This window comes from Hermetia illucens, chromosome 2 (assembly GCF_905115235.1).
Source record: "Hermetia illucens chromosome 2, iHerIll2.2.curated.20191125, whole genome shotgun sequence".
NCBI classification, from domain to species: Eukaryota; Metazoa; Arthropoda; class Insecta; order Diptera; family Stratiomyidae; genus Hermetia; species Hermetia illucens.
The window spans coordinates 157,996,264-158,020,373 of record NC_051850.1 but is presented as its reverse complement, the minus strand read 5'-3'; the positions used below and the strand labels follow the sequence as shown (position 1 = coordinate 158,020,373).

The 24,110-nt window shown below is 42.5% G+C and overlaps 1 protein-coding gene across 1 annotated transcript; it reads right to left on the bottom strand.

Annotated features, from left to right (window-relative positions):
* Positions 1–4,330: 4,330 nt before the first annotated feature.
* Positions 4,331–11,662, bottom strand: LOC119649744 (1,5-anhydro-D-fructose reductase-like). Its single transcript, XM_038052033.1, has 6 exons — positions 11,091–11,662; positions 5,414–5,581; positions 5,181–5,353; positions 4,937–5,081; positions 4,676–4,873; positions 4,331–4,614 (listed from the first exon to the last, which is right to left on the bottom strand). Exons 1-6 carry the CDS (start codon positions 11,529–11,531, stop codon positions 4,417–4,419), a joined length of 1,323 nt encoding a protein of 440 aa, XP_037907961.1. The 5' UTR covers positions 11,532–11,662; the 3' UTR covers positions 4,331–4,416.
* Between the last annotated feature and the right edge of the window lie 12,448 nt (positions 11,663–24,110).

Here is a 24,110-nt window from a genome sequence, read left to right as displayed (position 1 = left end):
GTCTGTGCTGACAAAATTTGTTCCATTGTCGCTCATCAAGGTGAGACACATGCCTCGTCTTGCGATAAATCGTCGCTGGCTAGTTCTAGGTGCATGCCTTGGTCGATAGGCAGACGACTACGGCTATATATGGTACGCTTTGGTCGTTGCATAATCCACGCCACTTTGTGCGAAGGGTTTGCCCGGAATGACGCGTTCACTAGGAAGTTGACCTATCAGTTGTTGTTCCGGCTTAGCGGTTATCTTGAAGCACCTCACACATTTTTTGGTTACTTGCTTGACTGCCGTTCAGCCGTTCACGATCCAATATTTTTCTCAAATTGCGGCGAGTACTAGCGGAGCTCCCCCGTGTAACATTAAATGATGGAAATATTTTATGAGCAAATTGGCGACATGACCTCGGGGCAATATGAGTGGGTGCCTTTTATCTGGCGTGCTTGAACTGTGTTGAATTCTTCCAGTCATCGTTAGTAGTTGCGTTACCATCGACGAATGCCCGTTGGTTAGTGCCTTTACGTCGTTCGGAAAGGCTTGTCTCTGAACTAATCCTACACATATTAGTTCGGCATTGCTTAGCTCTTCAGCGCTCAGAAAGGTAGTGCTTGGGCGGTTCTTCCATCTCCTGCAATGTGCTATGACTCTTACTAGTTTCGATAGGGTAGGAATCCTATCAATTAGGTCGTTCTTCCCGGATACCTTTGAGATCGTGAAACACGCAAAAGTATTAGATCGTTCTAGATCAACTGCAGCTTTGCTTTCGTAGCCTTTATTTCTAGACCATTTGGAGGAGTCTTCTCGCAGCCATGTTGGACCTTCCCATCAAAGTTTATTTCCCAGCAAATCTTAGGAGAGGCTTCGTCGGGACGCAATATCAGTTAGGTTTGACTTACTTGGCACACGTTCCCATTGCTTGATGCCGAGCCAGCTTGTATTTGGCTTACACGGTTGTCCACAAAGGTTTTCCATTTGATAGTTTGATTTTAAATCCATTGCAGTACAATTGTGGAGTCGGTCCAATAATACCGTTTACCATGCGGCCATCGATGTGCTTCCAACGTTACCTTCATTAGCCGTGTTAATAGAACTGCTCCACAGATTTCCAGGCGTGGAATGGACGATATCTTCAAAGGTGCCACATTCGATTTTGATGTTAATAGTCGTATTGTTGTGGTGCCACCCGGGTATTGTATACGAGCGTACCTGACGGCGGCATATGCTGATTCTGATGCGTCCCAGAAACCGTGCACTTCAATGAGATTGGTTTTTGCTACAATATAACCACCATGGTATCGTAAGGTTCTGTAACAATTCTGTTTTCCTTAACCATAATTATTACATGATGATTTTCCCTATTATCAGGCATGGTTGGACCCAGCCAATTGGATCAAATAATTGAGACGTCTCTGATAGCGATTGCCTCTCTGTAAGACGGGTATCCTTGGTCGCTTGCAAACACACTCTAAATGTAAATGCGTCCTTTGCAGGATTCCAATGTAGCCCTAATGTCTTGATGTTGTCGGTTAATGAAGAATTGAATGATAGATGAGTTTCTCTCTCTGGTGACGAGATCGCTTCTAGTAGAGACTCGTGATTTGCATTCCATTTTCTTAGATGAAATCCACCTTTGTTCAGCACACTTATTAGGCCTTGTTGCAATTGGTTAACTTCTTAGCTTAGCTTAGTAACTGTGTGGTGCATAAATTTCCTTTGGGCTCATTTCTGTCATGTGGCCTAAGTCGATGTATTCTTGCATGAATGCGACATATTGGGTTCTTACTTCTGTGTTTCCTAGTAGTCTTCTTTCAAGTTGTAAAAATTGTATATATGCCGCCTTTTGAGAGTCTCGTAGCATTCTCTCTGGTTCCTCATTCTCCTTGAAGGTAAGTCTAATCACGTATTTACCGGATTTCTCTTTTCGAGTTCTTATTTGGTACCAGTTTACTATTGCTTCTTCCTTGTTTGTCACGTGACCGGCTACAGGAACTTCTTCCATTTCCCAAAACTTCCGTAATAGTGCGTTTTTTGGACCCTCTGTGGAGATCATGGTGATGACGTCAGGATTCGGCGATCTTGCACAAGTGGGTCCAAGTAGCACCCACCCCAACTTTTGTTTTGAGGGCGCACAGTGTGCCTGGTTTGAGTTCAGACATCACAAACAAGCCAGCATTTTGTCGTGTCCAATGCTTCCTGCGCTCGGAAACGACCGTTTAAAAAATCAATGAATGCTCTTTGCTTTGGTATCTCAGCAGCGCATCTCAGCTTGGCTGGCAGCTATTTCTTGATACCAAAGTCTGACAAAACTTTTCTATCGGAGCTAAGGTTGGTGGTGAGTCTGCTCCAACAATTTGGTTTGAGAGCGATTTTGGCACGTTGCCAGTACTGTGGGTTAAGTCAATAACCACAATTATTTTTGGTCCGTCGAGCTGGATTAACCAAGAGGTAAAATCTGGTTCTGATACAGCTAATTTATCAACTCTCCACCAAGTGAATTATCCACATTGCAATTCGGTGCGGAAGATAGGTAAACTCTATCTTAAAAGCACTGTTGGAAAGTAACTAACTTGGCTACTCCTGAACGAACAGCAGATGCGCAAGCGATGACGACTGTCGTACAGCAGGACGCCTTCCGAGCGCTGGAAGCATTGGGCGCGACAAAAAAATGAGCAAAGTGGACGCGCTCATAACAAGTGAAGCAATCGCATGGAGTTTTTGCCAAAAGGATCATTTTAGTACTCAATGTAGCGAGTTTAAAGCAGTATTTCTCAACGAAGGGACCTAATTTGAGAACAAAGGGGCTGCTACAACTGCATGAAAAAAGGTCACAATGTCAAGGACTGTCCATCGAAAAAATCCAAGGAAGTCGCAAAGTAGCCAGCCTCTGCAACGACAGCACTCATGGCGAACCAACCCGAAACTACCCAGACTGCGGCCACAGCGAGAATCAAGGTGAGAGATAGTGTAGGACAACTAACTACCTTAAGAGCCCTCCTCCTCAGCGAAAAGACAGTCCAATCATTGGGGATAAAGCACCAGCATGCAAGTTTCAACATCAGGGGGCTTGGGTCAACGTCTCCCATAAAAACAAAGGGCGAAGTAGAGCAACGGGTACGACCAAGTATGGAGAAGACATCAAGTTATCATCTCTAATCGTCTAAAAAATTATCAGTATTTACCCAGCACTCGAGACAAACGTCAAATTACCAGCGCATTGCAACCTGCGAGATTTAGCTGATCCTGATTACGGAGCTTCAGGTCACATCGCCGTTCTACTTGAAGCAAATACATGATGAACTTGATACTTGAAATAATAACGCTTAAATTTTCGGATTGCTGTCATGAACATGATGCATGAACTTGAATTCTGAACACGATCCAAAAAGGAACATAATGTAACCCTCGGGATCACCAAACATGGTAAGCAGAGATGTTTAACTTTAGAAATCCCACCGTTGATAATATTTTGGCAAGTTCTAGACGAACCAACCAACATCAAACCGCACTGGTCAAACAGAAAGAATAAGGATAGGAGAATACAACTTTGAGACCGTTGACAATTTCTACGATAACAGCTACGATGATGAAATCCGCGCACGGTTGTTATCAGCCAACAGAGCCTATTTCAGCTTACAAAAACTGTCTCACCATAGGATCAAAGCTCTTACTATACAAGACTATGATCTTGCCAGTCCTCATGTATTCCTCGGAAACTTGGGTTCTTAGGAAGAAAAATTGCAAACTCTTGGCCGCGGTCGAGAGAAGAATCCTCCGAAGAATTTTTGGCTCCCTACATGAGGATGGAGGATTCCGTAGCCTACACAGTGACGAAATCTATGAGCGATACCATGACCGTCTGGTTGTGGATAAAATCGGTGGGCGGGTCACTTAATGGATGAAGATGAAAGTCTATAAGGGCAATATCTATGGTAGAAAAAGAAGACGAGGCAGACCCCGCCTAAGATGGAGCGATGGCGTAGGCTAGGACGCCAGACAGCTTTTAGGGATATCTAATTGGTGGACCTCGGCGCAAAACCGGGATGTCTGGAGTTCCTTATTAAGGCAGGCCTAGACCGGATACCGGTTGTTACGCCGTTGATGATGATGATGAAGTTCTAAGTACTCTAACAAATCGCGTCAAAGGATTAATTAAGGAACCTTAAAGTTTACTTTAAAGCCTGCACAAAACTGCATAATTAGAAGGAAAGTAAAACAGTTGACATATTTTCAATAATAACCAACGCTGGCAGTCTCTTGTAAGAATAGTCGATCTCCGCTGAATACGTAGTAATTCGAAGGACACAACAATACAAAATAAGAAACCAAAAACAGATAATTATTGAATAGTAAAATCATTCTGTTCAAAAATGTTATTGTATGTATATAATTAACAGCATCTTACACAATTGCAACAAATTCACTTTAAAATTCCAAAGCAAAAGGAAAATATTTATGATTCTGTGCCTTGACAAGGTTAAATGGATTGATCCGTTCCCCGGTGTGGAAGGAGTCGACCACTTTGATTTCATCCTCAGTCAGCTTGAAATCAAAAATGTTGATATTCTCTTCCAAGCGCTTCTTGTTCGCTGACTTCGGGATAGGAACAGTTCCGATGTCAATCTGAAAATCATGAATAGATAAAATCACACTCTGGAAATTAGATCCTAAAGGACCTTCTTACCAAATATCTAAGAGCGATTTGTGATGGTGTCTTTTTATATTTCTCAGCAATAGCAAGCATTTTCTCGTCGAACAAGAAGGCTGGTTTCTTTTCAGCAGGATTTGGACGAGCCAACGGTGAGTAGGCGGTAATAACAATGTCACGTTGCTTGCTAAATTCTATAAGTTTTTTCTGATTGAAACCTGGATGGCATTCCACCTAAGAATGAAATAATTAATTTTAAAAAGATTGCCATTAGAAAGACAAAAATCCAAATCGTACCTGGTTCGTTACTGGCTTGATCTCACAATTTTGCAAAACTCGATCGGTTTGCTCGCTATTGAAGTTTGATATTCCAATACTTTTGACCCAGCCTTTCTTAACTAATTTCTCCATAGCTTTGTATGTATCTAAGTAATCGTAGTCACTGAAAAAGATTTTTCAGTAGAAAAACAATCTTCCAAATTTGAAACACTCAATAAAAGGAGAATTTATTTTGATATAACTTAAAAAGTCCAAATCTTACCTCAATTGTAAGGTTCCTGCCTCATCCTTTGGTAATAAATGATTATCGTCTATAAACTTATATCCGACGGGGAAGTGCATCAAGTACAAGTCAATATAATCCAAGCCCAGATTATCTAAGGACTTCTTGCACGCCTCTTCGACTTTCGCGGGATCGTGGTAAATGTTCCATAGCTGTATAATGTAGAAGTTGGTTTATGACAATCATAAAATTGGGTTAAACCAATATATCACCTTAGTCACTATGTAGAGGTCCTCCCTTTTCACAACTCCTGCGGCAATCTTCTCTTTTATTACTTGTCCAACTTCCTTTTCGTTTTGATAGAAGAAGGCAGTGTCAATATGACGGTACCCGATATCAATGGCGTGACGTAGAGCCTCAACTCCTTCATTTTCTTTGGACTGAAATCGAAATTATAAATGATATTATAACAATGTAGATATTTGTTGGTAAATAAAGAGATTAGGATCCTAAATTAATCATAAAAAATGCCCAACCCACGAACTAACATTCTACGTCCGAGTACTATGTCATTAAATGTAACAAGCACACCGGAACTACCTTTCTCGCAATGAATAACAAACTAATCGAGCTCTGTTGATTTATCTAAGAACGCCGGAATCATCAGAATATAAGGGTTATGATAAGAAGTATCAAGTTGGCATACGGGAAGGCTCAAGATGAAAGAGGACTAAAGGTATCGAGTGAAAAAGTAATCCAGGCCCATACAAAGTACAACAAAGAGGCTGCGCGAACGATGAAACCAATCAACAATGCAGTAAACTCCCAAGATAAAAAGGGGCTCAACTCCCAAGAAAGTGGTGCAGGTGAAAAGGACGGCTAATATCGAAACTCATGTAACCGCAATTCAGGAGAAAGGGAGTAGCCCCACAAGGAGAATGTGGAAATCTCCAGAAAAGTAACACCTTAAAAAAGGAGAAGTCGTTATTATCATCTACAAACGAAGAGAAAGGTCATACGCTGAAGGTAGATGCAGTTGAGAGATAATGTTAGCCATATCAGACGGTCCCAAAAAGGAGGCTGTATGTTGAAACCTAAAAAATTCAAGGATGTAATCACGGACAAGTTATTGAGCCAAAGTTCTTAACACAGGAAGCCGACATAAGATCTAACAGGCCGAATATCTTTAAACACACAAAGGAGGAAATTCGCAAATTCAAGATTCAGCAGTGAAAACCCTACGATGGGATACAAACCACCACCATCAGTCTACCAGTGGGGGCAACACTCAAACTGTTTGTATCGGGGAGAGTAAGAATAGACTTGATTATGTGTCACTTTAGGGAGCAGGTGGTGCAAAAATTGTGCTTTGGATGCTCTCGCTTCGGACGCATCACCAGGGCATGTACCAGAGTGGATGACAGGTTGAAGCGATACAGTAGATGCGAAGCACCATGAAACTGACCAAAATTGTAGAATACAATGGACAAGGAGAAGCAAGGTGTGACACATGGGCACATTCTCGCCACCTATTCGCGAGAAACGTATCAACATAACCATAATTAGTGAGCCATATCGAAATTGCGGTGGTGGCATTTGACTCAAAGATTAAACGGGGCAGGGAGCATTATAGACCTACGGGAAACAAGCCGTCTAGCGGAGAAATTCTTCAAAGCGAAAGTGAAAAGCATCCATATATATAGCTGCTATGCTCTACCCAGCACTACACTTCAGTTCTGCACGCGAGAGGACGTCCGCCAAAAATTACAGGTGATTTTAACATGTGGGCCCTTGATTGGAGCAGCCGCACAATGAATATGAAAGGATCGTTCTGTTCGGAGCATTCGTGGAGCTAAACATTGAAAGGGTCTGTGTTCTGTGGCGGAGCTGACATATACAGCTGCTTGCACAGTGAGCACCAGGCAATCAGCATGGTTATCAAAGGAGAATTCGCAGAGTGTCCGGGTTGCCCGGATAGTCGACGAAAGCGTGAAATAAGCCGACAGTGCCTGACAGGACCATCGTAATATTTGCGGTAGCAAAATATCTGCTAGTTACGGTTGCTTCTGCTTTAATAACCAACACAATAATAAATTTCATTTTTCATGATATCGATGCTAGGGGGTCGAGCCTCCCCAACTTGCGAAAAGTGTCTCATAAACAGGTGAACGACCATTAGATGATGATTCTTTTCGAGGCCTCTCTTGTTACTCACATCTAGCAAATAGCTTCTTCAGATATTAGACAATGCGGCAAAGCAGATCTACCGTCGTTAATGCGTCGGGCAACATCCCGTTCAGGATCAACGTCGGCAGAAACCACGTTTCCTAGATAAACAAATTTATCGACGCTTTCGGCGCTCTGCCTGTTAATGCACATAGGGCGAGTGCGATGACCAGTCAGCCTGGGAACCTTGCTTTTGTTGGTGTTTATCTTCAGTCCAATTCTACCAAACGATAGCAATTTGGCCAATATCCATGACCTGGGGAGAGAGCAGAGTTTATCCAGAATGCCCTCCTGCATAGAACACACCACATACACTTCATGTTCACGCTGTCAAAAGCTTTCTCGAAATCGATGAGGAGTAGCTGAAGTATTATAAATATCCAAACTCTACGTAATGCCTCAAAATTATCCGTAGGGTGTTGATGCAGTCAATACAGGAGAATCCGGAGTGGAAACCATCTTGCTCTCTTACAATCAAGCTTTCAAGATGTTCTTTGATACGTTCCAAGATTATTTTTGCCATTATCTTGGCAACGGCAGTGAGCACGCAAATTTCCCTACAATTGCCTCCCTCAAATGGGTACATTTCTTTGGGATCTTAACGATCAACCACTTCTTCCACACTCTGCAAAAGGTATCGGATTCCAACATTTTCCTACGAGTGGAAATGACTGCAGGTGCAGTGATAAATAACTCTGCTGGAAGGCCATTCAGCCAAGTCGCCGTAGTCCATTTGAGTGCATTGATGAGCGAAATGATTTCTTTTCTGTTTGGAAGAACAGTTCCGCATATTACGGTGACTAGCCATTTCATCCACCAGAGATGGAACTTCACCGGATGTAATATTGTTAAGAATCGTGGTGAACTGTTCTTTCCACCTTTTCAGCTGTAATTTTTTGTTGTATTTCACGAGACCACCGAAAATATCCACAACAACATGCAAGTTCTCAGGTGATGCGGTATACAATTCTGACATCATTGCGTTCTTTGGCATCTTCCACTTCTCTGACCAGCGCAATAACAAATTCCTTTTTGCCACGGCGTACAGTACGTTGAAATTCCCAGGATTTCGCTCGGTATCGGAGTTAAAGCGCGTCACGCCCGCCATCACTCGGAGCAGTCAATAGAGCTTTCAGCCCTTTCCATTCACCGATCCGTTTACATTATTAGACCGTCAACCAGATCCTATGACGCCTCTTCGTCGTCGTCGTTAAACTCCTTGTGTAGCACTCGAGAAAAGAGAATTTTTGATAGCAGCCCAATGCTCATCCATATTCTCTGATGGGTTACTCAGTCTATTTGCCTTCCGATCAGCCAGATAGCTCACTATTCCACTGTCGAGCGACAGCTGGATCATACAAGCGGTCGATGTTGAACTTGGGGGGGTCGCAGCTCTCCAGCCCTGTGAGAAGACGCGGGCGCAGCTCGCAAACGAACGTCCCAGATTAAGAGTGCGTGCCTTACGGCAGCCGTCAGAAACAATCCGACATAAAATTCACGACCGCTACCATTCGGCGTTCCACAATTCAATAACGCATTTCCTAAATGTGGTAACAGCGGCGCAGAATGTTCAGCTATATCGTCGAGAATTTTTGGGATCCTCAATACCGTTGTCGAGGAACGTGCAAACATTCAAGAATCCAATCATAATCCCTTTTGGATGGCCAAAGGACGTAGTCGTGAGGTTAATCCCTATCCGAGGCGTTGTTGACGCTTCGGTAGCAGCAAAGTTTCGAAATTTTCAGGTTGCTAGCCTACAAATTTCTATCCCTTTTAGTCGCTTTTCATGGCAAACAGGCCAGGCTTTAAATGTATTCTTAAGCCTGCCCTGATAGGGAAAGCAATTTCATAAGTTACTTAAATCGCTCACTTTTGAGCAGATTTTTACATCCAGGACCGTCGGAGTCGCGCGAGAAAATTATTACGATTTACAGAAAAACCGCCCAAAGGGTACGTTATTCCTTTGAAATTGTCTCTCAACGATAAGTTGATGAGGATTCAGGATGAAAATCGAAAATGAAAACCGACACATATAACTAAAGAAATAAAAATCCCAGTTCCTATGATCGACCCACTGGAAAGGACTAGTCGCTAAGTAGGTAAAGACTGCAATAGAAACGATCAGAAAAGGGTTGTTGGATCTAGATATATGGGGAAAAAATCTCCCAACCTCAAAAGTTAGACATGCAACTAACTTTAATCTCATCCGATTTTTTCACAAGGCATTGAGGGTACCGCAGATAACTGCAGAAGTTCTCCTAATGGCGCAGCTGCAATCGATGTTCCGAAAGACCTGAAACATATCTTTTTTCGTTTTTTATTAATTATCAAAGAGAGAATTCACAAGAGGCATTAGATAAAACATATCAACACCGCAATAAATAATAAATGCTGTGCTGTTGTCCAAATGCTATAAATGTATCATAGTTATCTCAACACCTTGAGGTTCGACGTTATTGTATATGCTGGTACTTAGGAATTCCGCTATCCCAGGAAGAGGGAGGAATAGAGGAGCTGAGCACATTGCCATAAGCAAAGAAATTCAAAAATAACTCTTGAAAAGCAATAGCCTTGCTTCATGATTTGACAAGAAAAAAACGTTCGACACTGTATGCAGTACGGACTCACTAACAAAGGATCAAATATCCCCACACCACTGCTTCTGCATCCGAAGTGAAAATTCAACAACTATACACTCTCCACACTCCTGTCTACAACGCCGTTACAACTCCTTACAGTGGACATCCCTTTCAAGGTAGGAGAGGATATATGTAGGGAAAAGAGAGGGATCCGCAATTCCAATTACTTTGATAAATCTAAGATTTGCGGTAACTGTTCAGTAGATCTGTTCTGAAATGATTTGGAGGAAATCAGATCACCCTTCTCCACATTCCTAAGCACGTGGAAACGAGATACTTGAATGCAGCTGTACTTAGATGCTGATGGATCCACACGGTAACTTCTACAAATTTCCTGGTTTATGATAGACTTAACCTCGTAATTAACCATTCCGGATAGCGAGCCTAGTCATTCCCAATATTTACATTCATTACAAATTGGTTCATCTAAAACTGTAACAGGGCAACTTCTATGGATGTCGAGCGGCTTCACAACATTCATATTCGGGAGTCATATATTTTTCACTTTTTAGAATCTTTAATTTTAATCAGAATACATAAAAACGCCGAAAACCAATATACAGTTCCATAAACGAACTCAAAAACGTTTTTGATTATTCCCAAGTATCAAATTCCGCTTTATCTTCATCTTTACGAAGAACGCCCAATTATTCCTGCTCCATATCCGCCAACGGTTTCATACAACAGTTAACAGGGATAAAAATATGATATTTTCGTAAAGTACTAATCAAGACCTTTCATTTGATATGCGCATGAAATTCATAGTCCTCCAGTTTCTCCAAGTTTTATAACCAAACGTCACATTTTCCAGTAAACTTCTTGTGTACATTTCCCCATGAACTACGCTGCCTCCCCAACAGCAACTGAGCAGCCAGCGAACTTTTGTGAGCTTTAGTAGGAAACATATGGTTCGTGCCGTGTGGAACAAAGCGAGTTGGCATTGAACGTACTAATTACCAGCTGTCATCTACATAAGCTTCCCAGCCGGCTTTCGGTATTCTCCCGACACTTTTTCACTGCACTTAATCTTTTTAATAACTAAGGGCCAATATATGAAGCATCAGAATTATATCCTTCTACTCACCAAATATGTCCCCAATCCAAACACCGGCATTTCACTGCCATCATTCAACTTAACACTTGGTACCACAACCATTTTTCCGCGTCTTCTATGCTCCGTAGCCGTAGAGAAACTACTCGAACAAACGCTTCCAAAGCTCAGAGGAACTGACCAAGATTCACTTCTTCCCGCAGAACTGGTTCGCGAAATGTGCCTAATTTTAGACGACGTCAACGCGGAACACCCTAATGTCGAGGCTTTCACAGTGTCAGCTGAAACGCCTGTGTAACCACGATCAAATGAAGGGTAAAATCGATGACAAGAATCGCCAAATTGACGACCAAGAACGCGAGAATTTCCATGCAATCGTTGAATAATTCGCACGCCCCCAACTGTCACATCGCGAAAGCAAGCGCTGCTGGAGCTCATGGAGCCGATGATTAGCTGGGGTAACGCTATTACCATGTTTAAACAAAAATCGAGAGACTACGCCTCAGTTTGGCTTAAAGATACCGCACAGATTCTTCCGAGAGCGAATCAATCTATTACCGTGAAAAACATTGACGGATTGAACTTCATTTGTTCCGTGTTGTTCGTATCTGCGAGGGGTTGAGATAGCCACTTGACAGCGCTCTTAAAATAGTTTTGGGACTGATAATGAGCGCGTTGAGTCCAGTGGAAAAGGTGGCTCTCTGTATAAGATTAATAAATTTTCCATAAAAGGGATGCAAAAATGTTGAAAGCCGAAATAGGTTTGCATCATTTCAAAATTCAAGGCAAGTCATTGCGATAAATAGCAAAGTTCGCGAGATATATGACTTTAAAATTGATAGAATAAAACTAAGAAGCTAGAGCGCCAGATTGGCAAGAAGTCTTAAATGATTTTCAGTCAACTTCTAAAAGTACATCAGACGTCATAATATTTCTTGTCATTCCGTGAAGACCAATTATTAAGTTTTAGTCTTATGTTGGCTGGAATCACTCGGGAGCGGATATCTTGCCTGCACTTGTCTAAAAGGGCCAAGAAGCCATTCCTTGATGGTGGGGGTAAGGGGCATTGTAACCTTGGATCATATACCAAAAGTGGAATTGATTTTCATTCCCAAAACAGACGAAGAGGACCTTTTCACGCTAAATCTTTCAAACCAGTTTGCCTTACATCGTTCGTATTGAAAACAGTGCAGAGAGTTCTGGACGACTATATTAGAATTGACGCCACAACACATAACCCTTTATATCCCTGTATCACTTGATTGATGCACTGCACGACGCAATAGATACCTAAGGAAATAAAACCATAGGCGTTTTTAGACCTCAAAGGTCCTTCTACAACATATATATCACTTGCTAAATACAACGTGACATTATTTACAAGGAAGTCAGGAACATTCTGCTCTTCTGGATAAGCAAAATGCTGGGGAACAGACTAATGGAGGATGAGTGCATATGATGTAAAATTAATCAGTGTGGATAACTAGGAAGATACTCCGTGAAGTAGGATTCAATTTTTTTACATATTATTAACAACTTCAAAAAGTTCCTTATCATACTCGAATAATCAATCCAAATTCGTTAATTTCAACCGAGAAGAATCTTCCTCATTGCAAAAAAGCCCAACTCCCCCCCCCCTCCCAACCCAGATATCTCATCATTAGATAACGCGAAAAGGATTATCCAAAAAATATAATTTCTCCTTTTAAACTGTCATTCCATACCTATCTGTGTGGTTGACCTTAATTTTGAACTTCCTTATTTAACGTTTGGCTCCTTTCTTTCAATATCATCACACCTTCAAGCAAATCTCTGCTTCCTATATGAACCACTCCCTACGAGTACTTTCTCTTAGTTCTTAATCCCCCCATCTTAGTCCCAAACGCCAGATATCACTCCGTACTTCTTTCGCTAACAACGGATTCCTCATTTCAAAGTGTAAAAGCCGTGAGATGCTAGGGGAGGGCCAGAAGTTCCCAGACCGCTTTAATCAATAGCTAAACGACAGAATCCAACGAGAATGCTGGAAAGTCAAAGTTTGTCGAGATGTTTGGCTCATTCAATTCAATATTACAAATGGCGCCCAATGTGGGTTTGACCTAAGCGAAAGTCTAGATAACAGCGTATTAGCACTTTATATTTCGTATTTTTTTTTGTCTCCCAACTTTGTTGCCAGCTAGGCTCCAAGAATTTTTTTTTGCAGTTTTTGTTCCATCATCTTTATGAAGCAAGCATTACTTTATCACATTCCTGCCCTGCCATGTAAAGGCAATTCCCTTCCCTTTCCTTCGATAATTTGTCACAAGTTTTGTCATTTTGTATATTTACGTTTTGTACAACATTTATCTACAGATTACTTTTCAGAGATATCTAGAGCTAAGAGACTCGGTTCCTTGGAAATATTTTCTCCTGACCTTGGAAATATCCACTTTGAATCACATCATCAATAGATGCTCCTCCTCCCTCAGACCTCCATAAGTGTTAAAAGAACACTTTAATGAAGCTTCAATATTTGCAGACGGACCTTCACGGTCAATTTAGGCAACTTCTTACGTTTCCGAGGGAAGTTCTCCCCTTTTGGTTGACTCCAGCGCACCATTAAGTCGTAGCAGTACCATTGCAAACTATTGGGTGCGGTGTAATGTACATAACACTAGAAAAAATGAAACTTTCTAATCGGTGGAATGAGTCTTGTTCAGAATAATATGCACTCCACATTTCGCCTCAACTGGGAGAAACTTTCATAATTTAATCCGATGAATGTTTTCGAATTTCTCGCCTTTAGAGAGCTCGAAATAGGCTACATATAACAGGGAGGGCTGCATTCCCAGAAACTCGATTTAATGTTAAGACTTCCCATCGCGGATCGACTACATCTGCGGTTCAGATGTCTATGGTGTTGCCATCATCAATGGTGCAACAACCGGTATCCGGTGTAGGCCTGCCTTAATAATGAACTCCAGACATCCCGGTTTTGCGCCAAGGTCCAGTATCCCTAAAGGCTATCTGGCGTCCTGACCTACGTCATCGCTCCATGTCAGGTAGGGTTTCGGCAGACTTCGTCTTCTTTTTCTACCATAGATATTGTCCTTATAGACTTTTTAGGCTGGATCATCCTCATCCATATGGATTAAGTGACGCGCCCACCGGAAACTATTGAACCGGATTTAATCCACAACCTGATGGTCGTGGTATCGCTCATAAATTTCGTCTTATGTAGGCTACGGAATCGTCCATCCTCATGTAGGGCCACGCGGCTAAGTGTTCGCAATTTTTCTTGCGAAGAGCCGAAGTCTCTGAGGAATACATAAAGACTGGCAAGATTATTGTCTTGCACAGTAAGAGCCTTGACCCTATCGTGGATGCTTCGAGCGAAAAAGTTTTTGTAAGCTGAAATAGGTTCCGCTGGTTGCCAACAAACCTGTGCGAATTTCATGGTCATAGCTCTTATCGAATGCGATTTTCAACCCTAGATAGGAGAAATTATCAACGGTGTCAAAGTTGTATTCTCCTATCCTTATTCTTCTCGTTTGACCAGTGCGATTTGATTTTATTGATTAGCTGACTTTTGGTGCTGACGTTGCCACCATATATTTTGTGATGTGCAGCCCAAGAGCTCGCGCCCCCTGCTCGATCTGGATGAAGGCAGTTTACACGTCTCGGGTCGTTCTTCCTAAGATGTCGATATCGTCAGCGTAGGCCAGTATTTGAATGAACTTACCGAGGATCGTGCCCCTCGCATTTACCTTAGCATCACGGACCACCTTTTCCAGGGTCAAATTAAAGAAGACACATGATAGGGCCCTGTCTTAGACCGTTCATGTTGAATGGTTTCAAGAGATATCCTGCTGCTTTTATTTGACCTCGCACATTGGTCAGGGTCAGTCTAGTCAGTCCTATCAATTTCGCCGGGTTATCGTATACTCTCATGGCCGTGTACAGTTTTACTCTGGCTATGCTATCATAAGCGGCCTTGAAGTCGATGAAAAGGTAGCAGTTGATTCGCTGTCCCACATGAGCATAAGTTGATGAGCCGCTTGGTGTAACCAATTCGGCTCCTAGCGACTTATAATTTTGAAGCCGATGGAGTCTTCAGTTGGCAGGACCTCCAACTCGCCGATGTCCAGGTTGTTGAGCAGTTCATCAAAATACTCAACCCATCCAATATTCCCATTCTGTCGGAAATCAGATTTTTCTCTTTGGCTCGGCACTGACTAGTTGGTAAAACTCCAAGTACACAGACTTGTTGGCGCTACTAGGCTCAGTTCAGGCTCCTCCTCAGCGGGGATTCTAGGTGGTGTGGTAGTTCGAGTCCAGAGCACCATGCCAACGAAATTGTGATTCGATTCTATATTGGCCCCCCAATATGTTCCGACATTTATCAAGGCTGAGAGGTGGCGGTATTCAACCAACAAATCCTTATTCCGTTTACGTTACCGGGTTCGTCGTTGTGCTATCAGTTCAATCCGAGGCTCCTTTTGGGGCTTCGTAGCAAGTTGTTTTCCATGTAGGGTCGTCAGCCATATTCAACCCTCAACCTGGAGGACTAGTTGGTACAACTTGTCCCGTTTTTAGGCGCGGGAAACTCGTCTTCATCCTTCTCCGTCTGCAAAGGTCAACACTTGGAGGTGTCGATAGCGTTTGGTAGTAGAACTATTGGTGTTGGTTCAACAGGCGTTTCCCAGGTTTTATGCATTTTGCATCGTGGGTACCAGTCCACGTTTCGCCCTGGGACCTATGCTATTGTTTGACCACCACCATCATCAATACTTGTTTGGTTTAGCCCGACGACAGAATTCGATATCGTTTTTCGCTCACCTCGAGCCTCACCCAAAAGCAATCGCTACATGAACGACCTTCCGTCGTTCTCGTCTGTCAAATTGAAGCGGATCTGAAATCAAGTTGTTTCTGATCATTTCTTGATCATAGAACCACTAGTACCATTCCTATAATCTATGCACTAGAGGGAATATAACAATACCTTTAAGGAACGTCGACATTTCATTCAGTCCCTCGACCATGATTCCTAGATGTGCTGGCAATTTAGTCGCAGTTGTAATTCCAATAGTAATCAAGTATGGTTTCATCCAACCAACGAGCCTGTTACCATTCACACCTAACAGCCAACTTAACGATACCTGCTGTCCTCTTTTGAGATTCGGCACCACGCACCAGCAGGTGTTTCATCATACTTCAATACACCAGGTACTACCTTTTGAAAGATAAATCCTTTCGCGACGGTGTTAATACGGAACAAAGTTACTTTGATCGGCAAAAGGGGGTGGTGAAAATGTTACTACCCTCCTGAGAGTCCACTGCACAATTTTGAAAGCCAGTATTCTCCTAGAATTGACAACTATTTCGCGAATAACACACTCTTGTACTAGTTTGTGTGGCATACAGGTCAACCCTCCTCCTGATTTTTTGTAATCCTCCTTTTTCAAGTTAGATGCGTCTTCGCAGTGATCTTTGATCTATATATTCCATACTCTTCATTCAACCCTATAGGTATGTTATTTATTCGATAGGCTTACTATATATTATCAGTAAGGATTTTGGGGGCAGCTCCTTTCCAAGGGTAGTTTCATTCTTTTAGTTGTCACTCGCAGAGTCACAGTTGGTCCTCGAAACAGTTGAACGTTAATCAATCAGTCTATACTGCGGGCAAAATCACTAAAGCAGCGACCAAAGCAATGACATATATGTACATACATAGGGCGATTTCATCCCCAATGCACATAGTTAGAAACCGATTTGAGGGCTAATTACATTACTTAAATGGTCGTTGATAGAACTAGCGATGCTAGTTGAGCCCCCGCTTTGAAAGATTGGGTAACTGAACGTCGCGATTATCAACGTGAAGATCGAAATAAGGTTTGGTAGTAGGTATGGTCATATGCTATTAGCGTGCTTCTCGACGACCTTGAGACACTTACCATGACAATTTTTATTCACGTGAACAATAATTGCGAAATCATTAGAGAGAAAAAAATTTGGCTTTAGGCAGTAATAACTAGTTATGCTGAGAGATTACACAAAATAGTATTCTCCATATAAAATAAAATTGAAATTGAATGAACTATAACCAAAGAATAAATGATTACATATCAAACACCACTCGTGGTACGTAAGATATGACGGAACTGAGATAATTAAGCAATCGTAATATCACTTTTTGACCGGTAAAATAGCGACTATTCTATCAATCTGTACTACAACTAATTTCATGCTCGATAAATAATGGTTCTGGTAAATGGTAAATGGCAGATAGTTATGTGGCAAATTTAGTAACGTCCCATCATCTCTGTTGAAAAATGGTACATTTTTGAGGACAAGCAGATGGACCTTATAAGATCTTGTTTTAAAGCATCTAAAACTAAAATTGTTTATTTTAAAGAAGATTGCCTAAACCGATAACATAGTAAACCGGTAACCGATAGTAGCAAAACTATGTAAACTCTGATAAACTGCAGTACGTGGTCTTGTATTACCATACAGCACTATTAACTATTTCTCTGGATTTAGCAAAGGGATCATTCGAAACTCCCTTACAACCATATTCTCATAGAAAGGTTTCCAAGCATAGAACTGCTTCTGAAAGACCTCTGAACCGAGTGCCTAACCATTCCCTGATCTTTTTATATTATCATAAAGAATCTGGCCATCAATTTTGATGGTGCTCCCTTTGGATCCAAAATAGGACTTTGTAAGGATTCACAGGCGAGTTTCACAATGCTGGGACGGATCGAACAACTTGCATGTCCCACGCGCGCAAGTGCGAATCGAATTAGCCACGACAGTCGTAGTTCGAACGTAAAGAAAGCAGAAGGAGGGAGGTCACTCCTCTCAATATAATTAAAATAATTTCAATTAATAAAATAATCAATTTAAATTACAAAAGGAAACTGTTTAAGTTAAATAAATAAAAATAAAATTAATCAATTAAACTAAACAAAGTAATTTTAATTACAATTGGAGACCCAGGACGGCAAAATCAATCCAACAATACAGATTCCAGATAATGCAAATCTGGTCCTCAGTCCTTCAGAAGAGACCACAGTTCCTGAAATTAATGCCATTCCAATCATTGCTGAATCTACACTGAACCAAAAAAAAGCAAAAAAATAATACCCGCAACGTTCAACAATTCGGACAGAGTAGCGGTCCCTTAATTTCACAATCTGCACAAAAAATTCAAACGTTCTAACCTTACCAACCTATATGATTTGAAAGTACCATGCCCAATTTCTTCAGGACATCATCTGTGAACATTTCGCCAGACCAGAGCTACGAATTGAAATTTAATAGGACGCCAGACGGAAAGGAGTTTATATCTTCAACATCAAGTCCCTTGCCCTCAAGCACGCCTGCTTCTGCGGCACCTAGTCCAGCGAGTTCCACTACTTCAAGTTCAGGCAATTTTGTCCAAACAAATAACAATAACCAGTTCAAAGTTCAGACTCTACCACAAATCCCAGCAAATATGCTTACACCATTGTTCCAACAGATTCCAAAGTCCAGTCCAAATTCAAGAAAATCCCGAGTTATAATATAAGAAGAAACGTAACTGCGTTTCCGGGATTCCAGCTCTCCCCTGTTCAGGTACGAGCTCAGGATCAACAGCAGCAGCAGCCTCCAAAAATTCGACAAAAAGGACAATAAACAGCATCAGGTGCTCAGCAGCCAGTGGCTTCCCAACGGAACCATCAACATTACAACGTCGCACGTGTACTAGCTCTGCGGAGCTGGCGGCAAATTCTTCACGATGGTCTGTACGTAGTCCAAGTAAAACGAAAAGTAGGTAGACTTAAGTTTAAGATTTCGACGAACATTTTCTTGGCGCTTCTTTATTACGAACATCAGCATTCTGATCATACGCGCGAATTTCCTGTGCCACTATGGTTTGCTAGTGGCTATATATTATAGATCCCTCATTGACCCCACAACCCCCCTTAAGTCATCAGGAAAAATTTCATCCTTCTCAGCCAATACTCTTTCAATTGTTTTTGAAGCCGTTGCCGACGCAGGTATTCGTTAACTTCTTCAAAAATACCGCAACATCACCACCGAGCGTAGTCTTCCTGATCCGGTTAAGTATGATGTTCAGCACCACATCAACACTACTGGCCCACCGATCTTTTCTAAGGTGCGCCCATTACCACTCCAGAAGCTCGCAGTTGCACGGAAAGAATTCGAAGATCTTCTTAAGCAGGATATTTGCCGACCAGTCTTCCGCACTTCACATGGTCCCTAAATGGAATAGCGAATCGAGACATTGTGATGATTACAGACACTCATCCACGATTTTACGCACTCTATCACAAACTGCTGTATTTTCTTGACCTTGGGGTTAGTCAAGGCATACCATCAGATCACAATCGCTCCCGAAGGCATTCCGAAAACGACAATATGCACACCTTTCAGACTCTACGAGTTCACTGGGATGACTTTTGGACTGTGCGCAAACCTTCCCGTCTAATTGTCTTGTTTCCAGAGGCTGTTCAGGCGTCTGAGACCACGAAATAACAGCAGGCTGGCCAGGCATTCGGACAGTGAGTCCTTGAGGTGTTTAACGTGAGCACCTGTCTGGACGACTTAATCCCATGGCCTTCTTAAGACACGAATTGATTTTGTGACCACAATCAAAGCCCCGCTGAGACAAGCAACAACGGTACCAGTCTATACCAAGTGCATGGCTTAGCATTCATACTGGTGGATGCAAGACCTACCTAAATCTCTACCGAACTAAGGAGTACGGCACCCGTGTTGAAACGCAACACCACGCCGAGGCTCGAAGGTCTCTTCTCGCTTGAGTATAATCAACAACCCCCATGAAGCTCCCACTAGGGGCCAACCGCAAATAACCGAGCTGTACTCACATACAACGGGAGTTCACCCGAAGTATGAGAGTCCAGGGACTATCTCCGTTCCCATGGTACCAGTATACCACTGGTAAGGTTTCGCGACCAATTCTGATCGGCCTGATTAGGCGAATCGGTTAGTCTCCGGAAAATATTTCTTCCAGCTTGAATCCTCCCCTTTTCTCGGAGCTGGGCAAACTCCTCAGCTTTAAACGCCACCGGACCACTGCTTACCACCCGCAGTCCAATGGGATGCTTGAAAGCTGGCACAAGACGCTGAAGGCCACTATAATGGCCCAAAACGACCCTTCTTGGTCACAGGTCCTGCCACTCGTAGTTCTTGGCCTCCGAACAGCCAATCGGTACAAATTTGCTTGAGGTCCCGCAGAGCTGGAATACGGGGAGAATCTAAGACTCCCCAGCGACATCAGATCGGGACTCAACGCTAGCGGTCTGTTGCGTCTGCTCAAGGACGCAATGCCAAAACTGAAGCCGCCACCACCCGCGAACCACGCGAAAACCGCGACTGACGTGCCCAGGGATCTCAAATCCTGTACGCACGTCCTAATTAGGACGGATGCTCCTCGGAAGCCTCTGCAACCACCTTATGAGGGACCCTTTGAAGTCCTCGAGCGAGGCGGACATTATTATAGCCCCAACGTCGGGGGCACCAAACGGGTCTCCTTGGCTCGACTAAAACCCTTCGTGCAGCAAGAAAACGCGACCAGGGCGAGAGGCGTGCAACGTATCCGCTTTGACTTGCGGCAGCTGAATGGAGGGAGCTGCGCTGGAACCTCCTTTGATTTCAGCTGGGGGTGGAGTGTTGTACCGGAGCGAACAACTTGTTTGTCGCACGCACGCAAGCGCGAATCGAGTTGGTCACCACATCGAAACATAATTTTTGACAACGTAAATAGTTTTTCGATGTCGGTCGAAGTCCGAGACGACACGAGGAGGAAAAGGACTCCTCCCTAATAAATTTTAATAATTTAAATTGATAAAAATAAAAAAAAAATTAACTTACAATTAAAGTATTTAACTTTCAATACCATTTCCCCCCTTTATGACCGAGTATTACCCCCATCCTCCTTCGGTGAATTCAGAAGCACAACAATCCTAGCAGTTTCATAAAATGCTGGAAATTGCCCCTAAACAATACTCATATAAACGCTGGACTTGAAATGCGATGGTCCGCTAGACGGCTAGACCTCTTTTCGTTTACTAGGAAAAGCAATTGTCCACCACGTAGCATCCCTCGCGGTTCTCCTTTCGGATTGCCCCAGCATATTATCATCCATGATGGTCATCCACTCATCCAAGAGCTCCACTTTTCAACCAGCTGACAAAAGTATAAATCAGGGAGGGAAGAGCGGTCGGTTACAACTCCATTCAAGCAAAATGCCAAAATGCGAATTGATTCGCGCCTAATCCATCGAGTCGGTGTCCTTTTTACTGAACAGCATTACCTCAATAGCCGGGCATTCAACAATTTCATGACTGGGCAAACGCCTTTGCTGCAACGTTCACACATGTAACGTCAATATCATTGATGCCTCTGGAGTCTTTAAACATAAATTTAGAAATTTCAGACAATACCTCTGGAAAACCAGGGGTTTTCTCTTCCATTATGCAATTGTCTACTTAATTCCCCATGGCAAACCTATTGAAGATAAGACCTATTGAAGATAGTAGCCGATGTTCAAAGAACCGGACAGTCTAGAAATTATTAGTACGTACAGATGATTTCTGGGCTGGAATACCTTCGAGTCTAACTACATAGCTTGTGCTTTTCAAAACCCTCCAACACGTGGAAAAATCTATCTTTAGGGGAAGTATAGATACTTCAAGCGTTTATAATTTTTCATTAAAAAATTAGCTCTCTTCTAGATTCACTTACGTCCCATGTTCCCAGACCAATTAAAGGCATTTGGGATCCATCACCAAGTTTCACCGAAGGTACTTTAACCATTTTTCCACCTTTACAATCGTACACTCTCCACTTTCACAATAATTCACACAATCGTAATCACCGCCGGCCGGTTGCTGACTGATTAGTTATCTATCTTCAACGGAGTTCACGCACAAATCAACTTAACGAAATAATGTTATCTGGAATCCATGTACGACGACAGCCAGATGCAGAACCATATCTACGAGTACGCTAACTACAGTGATCACAAAGAATATTGAATATACTGCCATATGGAAACAATCTTTACTAGTAAGAGGTCCTCTAATTCATTTTACTGAACCTATATGAGTTTTAGCGAATTATTTCACTTTGGGGTTAGTTTTATCTCATCCGAACTGAAATATAGTGCAACTTGTACTCAACTAATTGCATTGCACAAAGTGAATAATCTGAGGTGTACGAACTTGTTTTCCATGAGTCATTTAATAAGAAAGATATCAATAAGTAACAAATGCATGCGACCGGAAGTTACATTGTCACTTGAGCGATATAGATAGACTCAGCAGTTTTCCCATATATAACTCAGCTCTTGCAGCACATGTAGAGACATATACGTAAGTCGTTTCCAAGTTCAATAATCGGAACATGATTCCCTAATGGTTTATAGTAAGAAGGAAAATTCCCTGGAAAATTATTTCAATTTATGAACGTAAGCATTGAAAGAAATAAAACTCTACGATTCGTCCGATCCGTTTTGAAAGGAACAGTCGTGTCCTGAGCGCAATTTGTGACTAATGACAGTGGATGAAAAAAGCGGGAAATAGGGAAAAATTAAACAAATCAGAACTCGGAAGTAAGGTGCTTCAAGTGTGAAAGTGTTGAGATTTTCCCGCCTGCCTCGCCGAACTTAAATGATTCCGACAACTTTATACTCTTTTACCAAGATGTAAGGGGTCTAAGGACCAAGCTGTCGGATTTCAAACTGTCTGCCTTAACACTCCAACACCACGTCATTTGCATTTCTGAAACCTGACTGACTGGTTGACAGGATTTTAGATTCTGAGCTGCTCCAAGGTTACTCTGTCTTTCGTTGAGACAGGGGCTGTGCTGCCCTTGACAAGACAACTAATAGCTGTTAAGTCCCCTCTCCGTGCCGAAATGATCTTTTCCTCCACCTACGATTCTGTCACCAATCGTATTATCATATCGTGTATATATTTTCCCTGCCTCAGCCCTAATCGTTTTGTTTCCCTCACTTCCTTTCATCTTCTGTGGGAACTTCAACCTTCCTATATTCTCCTGGCCTTCTCTCCCTACCTAAAAACTCCACTTTCATGTACACCTGTGAGGCGTTCTAGTTTAACCTTTCTAGAAACCACTTAGATCGCACTTTTGATCTTGTCCTTTCTAACCTTCTTGTGCGTTGCTCCAATGACCTCAAGCCCCCTCTTACGTTGCCTTTGAGGTCCATCATCCTGCTCTCGAGTTCGATGCTAAAATATCCCGACTACACTCTCCCGTCGCATCCTAAGTGCTTACGCTCTTACCCTGTCTGGTTCACCACTGAAGTCAACAAAAACTACGTCAAAAACACACTGCGAGGAAGAAATTCCTGTCTTCTAGAACCTATGCTTACTTAGTTTTTTTCGAATTTCTGAAGACTCACTAAAGCGCGGAGACCTCAAACCTTTCTGATCCCACATTCGCAAATCCCGCTGTCCTGCCCAGCTATTCCTTCCGTCCATTAAATTCTCTGGATCCTCAGCTAACTCCAACCAACTATCTTGTGATTTACTCTGCCACTACTTTTGCTCAGCCCATGTTCACCCTCCTTCCTCCGAATCCCTCCCAATAGTGGATGTAGCCTGCCCGCATCGCCTACCATTCCCCTTCTTACCCCTCTTCTTGTCGAATACCTGATTGGCAAACTTGATGATAATATGGAACCTGGCTACGATGGTCTTCTAAACCTTTTTTGCTCAAAACTAAGCCCATCTCCCTCCCCCTATCTCTTATTATCAACAAAAGCCTCGAAGAGAATGATTTTCCCGCCTTATGGAAAGAGGCTCCTATCATCGCTATTCACAAAATTGGCGATCGTTCGCTTGCCGAGAATTACCATCCCATTTCCCTCCTCTCCTCCTGTTCCAAAATCTTGGAAAGATATGTCAGCGATTGGTTGTCTATCCCCTTTGACCAGCACATAGTGAAAGAGCAACACGGCTTTGTTAAGCGTAAGTCCACTGCCTCCAACCTGCTTGACTTCACCAACTTTGTCAC

What these genes read in the sequence shown, in the direction of transcription:
- LOC119649744 (XM_038052033.1), bottom strand. Translation starts at nt 11,531, where the DNA reads ATGGTAATAGCGTTACCCCAGCTAATCATCGGCTCCATGAGCTCCAGC. An exon ending in TTGGATTGGGGACATATTTG is followed by an intron (nt 5,582 to 11,090) that starts GTGAGTAGAAGG and finishes TTTCGATTTCAG; the next exon opens with TCCAAAGAAAATGAAGGAGT. An exon ending in AAATCGCTCTTAGATATTTG is followed by an intron (nt 4,615 to 4,675) that starts GTAAGAAGGTCC and finishes CATGATTTTCAG; the next exon opens with ATTGACATCGGAACTGTTCC.